Genomic DNA, 8,277 nt, shown 5'->3' with positions numbered 1-8,277 from the left:
TCTCCAAGAAAAAATTCACGCTTTTGTAGCAAAACTCGGTAACAGATGTTTCTGTTAGTTTCCGTCCGCCATGCGGGAGCTCATCCAGGTGCGCACTAGCATGGCGCCAGTCTCCATACAAATCTCTATGAGTTGGCCTGTTTGGGTCTGTTATAGAACAGGGTAGGGACTGAATCACATATTTTGATGTGAAAAAGAGTAACAGAAATTTTCAAGGAGTAAACCCCGCAGGGAATCGTGGCTATTAGTCTTTGCACGATTCTCTTAAAACTCAAGAAATTAACTGACATTTAAAAAGTGATCTAAGTCATTATTATTAATTTTTTCTTATTTTAAACAGATTAGACGATGGCTGGCATAAAAGCAATGTTGTTCGTTATTGGCTTTGCCTTGTTCCCATTTGTGATGGCACAGGAAGTTGTAAACAATGCATATGGAGGTAATGAATAGGCACGAACAAATTTACGTAGGCAAACAGTACAATGTCCGTTTTAGAGTAGCTTAGACTGGTAGCATCCAGTTCTCTTTGTTTTGGTGTCTTTGACGTTCGTATTCATTTGTGGAATTTTCACCCGCTACTAAAAATGCGCACTTGTTTTTAGGCATTTTGTTTAAGCATATCTAGCTTTTTCCTCCATCACAGGGTCTAATCAGTCTAATATTGTTCATTAAACATCTTCCCTAATACTTCATCATCCCAAGGATATGTTTTTAAAGGGGACTTTTACAACTATTTGAAACAGAATGTAATAGTGATTCTTACATATCAAACATGTGTGACCGAGACTTCACAATAAGTACGTTCAGAATTTTTCGCTGATGTCGTTGAGCTAATGTCCTTCTTTGATGGATTGAAGGTTTTTGTTGTATGATTTTTTTAAAATAACTTTACCATTTTTTATTGTCTGCACAAGTCCTTCGTTTAAGGTGAAAGTAATTTAGTGTCCTTTTTCAAGTTTTTCGGCAAAAACCATTTTGCAGTTTGTCCTGTTCCGATGAACAAAGAACAAGAAGAAATGATTAAAGAGCAGGAAAGGAATAAGGAGGAAATGGAGGAAATCATGAGAGAAATTGAAATCACTTGCTTAGGTGAGTTAATAAAATGAGACTATAGTAACTACTTCCAAACAAATTGACTATCATTTTAGAATGGTTGTTCGAACCGGAACTTGTACGGGAAAATATACGTTCAGTCAAAAAGCTGTCCCGAGAAAAAGGTTATTTGTCTTAGCTCAGCTGTGTAAATCTGCAGTCGTAGTAAAGTTGAGTTTTAAGATATCTTGGTGTCGAAAGGGAAACTCGCAACCGACCATCGCTATACTTGCCTCAAATGCGTGCGAAAGATAAACGACTGAAAATGTCAGCTGCTAATGTTTTATCGTCTAAGAAAAAACTCAGAAAAACCTCAGAGAGGGGGTGGCAACCATCCCTCCCTCCCCCTCCCCCTTTTACGTCGGAGGGCTAAGTAGATAAGCTGCATAATTAAAGTAAATGGTTGCCTTGATAACATTAATGGAGGTGTATGCATGGGTTACAGTAAATTAGTAAGTTAACCTCAAACAAAGTTGCAAACTATAAAGGCACTTTGATGACCAAATCAAAACGAGGTTTTTTTCTTCATGGACAATTTCAACTCAGATCAGTTTTAAAACTAAAACTTCTACTTGCTCGTTTGTAGATGAGTGTAAAACAGGACAACATAACTGCCACGATGATGCATACTGCACCAACACCAAGCGTTCCTTCACGTGTACTTGCAAATCAGGGTATTTTGGGGATGGTGTAAATTGCAAAGGTAACATATTTCTATCTAAGCTTGAACTTACAAGATTTTCGCGTTGTTTCATGCACTTAAGAGTACAGCTAATTATTGGGGTCGAATTCAGTCACAAATATTGAGGTTGGTCGAGGTTTTTCAATCATGCAAATGTTGTCACATGACTCCACACGGTCAGAAAACAATAAAAAGTCTTTAACAAAAATGGCAACATTGTTTGCTGCGAGTTATTAAACCGGATTAGTTTAGGACAATGTGTAATGTAAGCATCTACAAAACTGTGCTTGGCCTTTTTTGAATTTTTTTTTGTTTTAGAAAATAAACGGTTTTCTCCACTAGACCCAGTTCCCCATGGCATTTTTATCAGATCTTAACGCCTTCGCTTTTAAATATCTAAAAAAGGCCAAGCAGAGAAGTGATACATTAAACGGCCTTAACATTATGCAACCGGTAAAAAAGTTGAGAACACACGAAAAAGTGTTGCCGTTCCAAGAACAATCCTTTTCAGCCGATGGAGGTCACGTGCCCTAATTTGCATAATTTTAAAGCACGAAATTGGCACAAACTAAATATGTGTGCAGCTGGCAAAGTTTTATGTTGTTACATCTAAAGCTCTTAGATGTAGACCACTCCCACACTTTTGAAGTGAGCAAATTGAGGCAAATTGACGCCAGTGCCTTAATTTACCTGAGTTTGCCTCTGATCATATTTCGTACTTGAGAAAAGTGACTTTCTCCATTAGCTCTTAAGTTTTTAGTTGTGTAGGTTAAGTCAATTTTCAAATTTCCTTCTCATGTTCTTCCGTGAATATATTTCCGTACACTTGACTTGATTTTTTTTGCCTACATGTATGACAAAAGTTAATTCATCCGTGGGAGATTTCGTGGTATCCAATCAAACGGATTGCCAGCTTCAATTAATCCCTTATCAAAAACCATAAAAGTTAAACTAAATCGGTTTGATTTGACTCACCATTAAATTTTGTTTTGCAGACATAGACGAGTGTAAGACAAAAAAGCACAGCTGTGACGTTGCTAGATCAGTTTGCCGTAATGTTAGAGGATCATTCGAGTGTATTTGCATGGAAGGGTATTCTAAAAATGGACAAGATGATAAATGTAGAGGTATATATAAATATATATGTATGTGTCTAAAGGTTTGGGAAATTATTAGGATTTGGACAAAACGCGCGTGAAATTATTCCCTAATGTCACGAGTATACCATTTGATTAGCTATTAATATCATGGGTGACGAATTACGTTAGCAATCTTGGACTTTTGACGTGTTTATCCTGGATCGTATCGATCGAGAACTCCACTCTCTCAAATGTTTAGACCTTCAATTTGGCTTATAATTAAAGTTCAGAATTTTTAAGACTTTTTTGGCAAAATACCTGTTAAAATCCTTCTTGATGTTCTCTTGTGTGTTCAGGTTTTCTAAAGCGTCGTTTTGTGCGCTTACATCTTCATTCACGGCATTTTAAAACTTCGCCGCCATCTTGACAATAAGACGTACGGAAGGGTTGCCATGGCAATTTTGTAACTTCACACAAATTACAAATTAACGCTGAAATTTTGCGCCAAAATTAAGGAGTAATTCGTCACCTATGATATTAAGACATTAACATCATAGGTTACGAATTATTCCTTAATTTTGGCGCGAAATTTCAGCATTAATGTGAAATCAAAAAATTGCCATGGCAACCTTCCGTACGTCTCAGTGCCAAGAAGGCGACGCAGTTGTAAGATGTTATGAACGAAGATGTCAGGGCATTTAGTTTAAAAGACGCTTTAGAAGACCTAAACACACGAAAGAGCACATCAAGAAGGATTCTAACAGGTGTTTTGTCGAAACATTTTGAAAATTCTCAACTTAACCAAATTTAAGATCTAAACGTTTGAGAGAGTGCAGTACTGAACAGGCGAGGGAAATTATTCAAGACGTTACAAATCAATCGAAATCGATCATCGAAAACGTAATCGATTAATCGATAGTACTCTACAATACTCGATATTTGTCGATTGACAGTTATAATAATCGATAAGCACAAATTTTGGCTAGAGTCTCATTTTTTTTTTTTCCATTCGAAGCTGAGCTGTATGGTTCATTCAAAATATTTTTCCGTCTCTGATTGGCTCTCTCCAGCTAATTCTTTGCAATCAACTAGCGCCGACCGTATTTGCCGAAGATGAGAGCAAAATACCATCTATACAACGGTGGCCATGGCATATTGCCCTAATATACAACTGCAACCTCATTTTTAGGCAGCGGCGCGGAAGCCTAACTATTTTGGCGTGGACCAAGCTATGAATTTTTTCCATTCATTCAAACTATATTAATACTACTATATTGCCCCAATATACAGTCGCATCCTCGTTTCTAGGTATGGGTGAACTTGGGGAAAATGGCTTGATTAAAGTGCACACTGCTTTCCGAAGACGAAATAGCCGAAATACCGTAAAATTCCGAAAATAAGCCCCTCCATGTATAAACCCCCCAAACCGGTAACGCAAAAAACCCTCCGTTTCTTGTTGTCTTCTTGCCCTTCTGTTTACGCGCCAAGCCAGTGTGTTTATAATTTACCATTTTGGGCTATTAGGTGTCATCTAATCACATTGATGTCACCTAATCACATTGATATAACATATGCATCGTTAAAATAGGAAAAAAATACGGCATATTCTGATTCAAAATTCTGTCTCATTCTCCCTCTTCTATGCATGAAAGTCATTTGAAATAACATCGCATTTAAGGGAGGATATCATAATCATCATGATCGATACTGTTATCATCATCATCATCATCATCATCATCATCATCACCATCATGATAGCGGAGCTCCACGCGCACGCGAAGCCCCATACCTAAGAAAATTTGGTAATCCATCCACCCGAGAAATTTTGGTAATCACGTGACCGTACGTCTGACCGTCCGTGCTTCCGCACCACAGGACACCAATTTAGAATAACGCAATTAACAGGTACATGTATGACACCACAGGCAACTCGAGGTATTTTTGGCGGGAAATCGGGTGGCCACTGGGACTCTTAGAAAAACAACACCAAACTCGAGCGTTATTTTTGATAAGAGCTTGAGCGAGTGACTGAAAACAAAGGAGAAGAATTTCGTTGGAAGAGAAACATGAAAATTTCACAGCGGTGGTGAGAAAATGAGAAATGCTAGAGGCCAGCAAGGTGAAAATGAGTTAAAAATATAAGAGTGAACAGGAACATAAGCAATAACATTTTTGGTGAGCAAACACGACAATTTCTCCAGAAAAATTAATGACATTATAGCCGTGCAAAACAATGGCAAAGAAATGTACAAAAAACGTGTGCTGCATCTGCAAATTTGTTTTTTAGCTGATTAGATTTATTAATTTTGTTACCGTTCTCATTGCCGTTGCCGTTTAGTATTGGACGATTATATTTTTTGTTTACAAGTATCAAGTTAAGGAGAGCTTCGCTTTTAGCCCTGACTAAATCTATATATTAATGATAGCGCACCGAGAGCAACTCTAGCATCTTGAGTGCTCTCCAAACTTCCCAGTTGCTCATTATCTAAACATACACACAGCTGAAGCATGAAATAATTGTTTTACAACATAATCAAAGTGATCAATTCAGCAGTTAACAGTTAAATGTTTATTCTTGTGCGATCTAAAAGCACTACCCGTCAATGTCTACGTGATCATATCTTTCTACCTAACAGTTACGGTTTTATCTTGAATTAAACTGAGAGAAAGTTTTAATACTCAAGTTGCTTAAGACAACACTTAAGAGCGAATGTCTGTAAAAATCGAGCAAAATCGAAATTTCGCGGCCACAGTCAAAAAATCATTTTCGCTCATATCTTGTCCATAGATAGGCATAAGTAAGTAACTAAACGTGGTGTAGTTTGTTTTTCAAAAGGCCGCTTGGATTTGGAGAAAATCGACAAAATCAATTTTCGTGGTCGGCGACTTGAAAACAACCAAAATTTGAGGCAAAATGAGGCGGTCTCAAAGCTTCGCTCGCACGCACACAGGAAGAAAGCGGGGTAAAATATTTCCCGATAAATCAATTTATAAAGGGTTCTACTTCTGGTTTGGTGATGAATTCTTATCTTAACGATAATCTGGAAGATAAATAATGTTATTTTAGTTTGGGTTCTTTTTCGACTAAACGAAATTTAAATTTAGGCTGAAAGTTGCGTTTTATATTTTAGGCATGTGCTACACCTTAGTCTTGCCTGAAACTCAAGTCATTTGTTATTTAAACACTGTGCTAAAACATATGTAAGAATTGGCCTGGGTAATTAAATTTGTACTTCACACGAACCTTCTGAAGTTGAATAAATTTTGCTTGAAATATGAGACTTTTCGAGAAAGTCGGTTGGTTGTTGCTGGACAAGTCACGATGGCTGGGCTCTCCAAACGAAACTTAACTCACAATCGCACTTGTATTAAAGACATTTGTACTGAAACGATAATTTTTGTTACCTCAAATGTGTTTTCCCGTTCTTGTCAACTGGCAATGCGCCTTGTCCCATGCTAATCAACCGAAGATCCAAAAACTCGAGGAAACGTGGTGCGTGAAACTAACCTCAAACAGAACATGGCCTATCTTTTCCGCAGTCACACTTTTACATCCATTCCCATTTAAAAATTCTAGGTCTCACAAAAACTGCGATTTTGATAGTGAAACTTTCGGGCTGCCGACACCTCTTTGGTCATAAAAGTCTGGTCAAAAGTGTTGCGTGACAGTAGTCACAGGCTTCCCAATCTAACCATTTGAGCGACGCCTTTTTTTTAATGTTGTTGCCAGAAGTAGCATAAAGGCCTTTCCAGTTTCTGCTCCGAAAAAGCTAAAAAGTTGCTAAGAAATATGCCAAAAAGTTGCTCAAAAGTTGCTAAAAATTGATAAAGTTGCTCAAAAATTTTGTAAAGTTGCTCGAATATTTTTAAGACAGCATGTCTAATTTTATTTTTATTTTATTTTTTAATTTTTAATTTTTAATGATGTACTAGTGAGCAGCACACTTTCACTTCCAGTGAACATTTTCACTTGGAAGAAGGGGAAACCATGCTCGTCCCGGGCAACGAAATTTTTTTTTTTAATGAAAAAAAATTTTAAAAAAATTAAAAATAGTTTTACTAGAAAGATGTTTAGAATTTTAACCAAGAGAATTTTAACTTTTTATTTAAAAAAAGGGGGGTTATTCAGCATTTTGGTCCAAAATAGCCAAAAAGTTACCAAAAAGTGCTAGTTTTCCGAAAAGCTGCTAGAAGTTGCTCTCTGAAAAAAAAGTTGCTCAAAATCCTAAAAGTTGCTAAAAAGTTGCCGAGCAGAATCTGGAAAGGCCTAGTAGCATATTATGCTACTAACAATCCAAATCATGTTTTTTTCTTCTTTTTTTCCTAAGTTTTCTTAAAGTGTGCTTCCATACAATACTAAATAAGTCCAAAAACATCGTTTTTCAGGTCAACTTCCCCCGTTGCCTTATACGTGCCTTTGATTGACTTCAGGCTTCAATCTTTAGCTATTTCACCGCGTTATTACCTATCAGGCGGCTGTCTTTCCTCTCATATATGCAAGTTCCATGTTTTGGATAACAGTTTTCGTAAACATTCTGCAATTATCTTTCATTATATATATTTTTTCTAATCTGAACATGGTTATTCGATCGTCAAACTCTTGTTTCAGTCTGTTTATACACAGAGGAACCCCGCCTTGCGACCACCCCCTTTACGCGACCACCTCTTGCCTCAGCTCGCCTCCCATAGTCTTTCCACCCAGACGTGAAAATCTCCGAGTCATTTTATTATTTTGAAGACCTCTTTAATGCGACCACCTCCGTATCACGACCAGGATTTTATGGCCCAACGCTGGTTGCAAAAACGGGGTTCCACTGTATTGAAATTAATAATAATAATAATAATAATAATAATAATAATAATAATAATAATAATAATAAATAATTGAAATTAATGTAAAGAATTAAAATTTAGGCCCCGCTTATATGAAGAAAATTTGTCTCGAGCAGAAAGGTCACCCGCCTATCCGAGCTTCCCTTAATAGGGAGAGGGCATGATCTCAGGCTAAGCTTCCCTGGAAGAGGCAACGTTTCACACATTTCCTTACTGAAAACATGGCGAACCGTTTAAATTACAAAAAGTTTGCTCGGCTAGAAGGGTGACCCACTTTGTCCAGTCACCCTTTTGTAATGGTATGGTCAGCCTCCTAGCCGGGCCAACATTTCTCCGTAGGCACTTTACGCGCTTTCCATTGAACAAAAATTCCTGTTTGAAATTTCGGAAAAACCACTTGCCCAGTGGAAGGTACATTCCAGTTGCAGAGACCAAACCAAAGCCACCGCGAGTTGGGTTATCGTGCTTGTAAGCAGGATACAGATCATTGGTCCTAGGGAAAATAATTTTGTCAAATGGAAGGAGACATTTCGGTCCGACCGTCTAGATAAAATCCGATCCGTATCGGTAAAGGGCTCGCATAGCCAAGGC

At 37.5% G+C, this 8,277-nt stretch overlaps 1 protein-coding gene across 1 annotated transcript; it reads left to right on the top strand.

Moving 5' to 3' along the window:
• Positions 1-335: 335 nt before the first annotated feature.
• On the top strand, positions 336-4,062 carry LOC140932077 (uncharacterized). The gene is made up of 5 exons (XM_073381735.1): positions 336-439; positions 982-1,089; positions 1,679-1,795; positions 2,770-2,901; positions 4,043-4,062. Exons 1-5 carry the CDS (start codon positions 349-351, stop codon positions 4,060-4,062), a joined length of 468 nt encoding a protein of 155 aa, XP_073237836.1. The 5' UTR covers positions 336-348.
• Positions 4,063-8,277: the final 4,215 nt, after the last annotated feature.

The sequence above is a fragment of the Porites lutea genome, chromosome 3, assembly GCF_958299795.1.
Source record: "Porites lutea chromosome 3, jaPorLute2.1, whole genome shotgun sequence".
Taxonomy (NCBI): Eukaryota; Metazoa; Cnidaria; class Anthozoa; order Scleractinia; family Poritidae; genus Porites; species Porites lutea.
This window is presented reverse-complemented; position numbering and strand designations above follow the sequence as displayed.

What these genes read in the sequence shown, in the direction of transcription:
- LOC140932077 (XM_073381735.1), top strand. Translation starts at nt 349, where the DNA reads ATGGCTGGCATAAAAGCAATGTTGTTCGTTATTGGCTTTGCCTTGTTC. An exon ending in GGATGGTGTAAATTGCAAAG is followed by an intron (nt 1,796 to 2,769) that starts GTAACATATTTC and finishes TTTGTTTTGCAG; the next exon opens with ACATAGACGAGTGTAAGACA. An exon ending in ACAAGATGATAAATGTAGAG is followed by an intron (nt 2,902 to 4,042) that starts GTATATATAAAT and finishes CCTCATTTTTAG; the next exon opens with GCAGCGGCGCGGAAGCCTAA.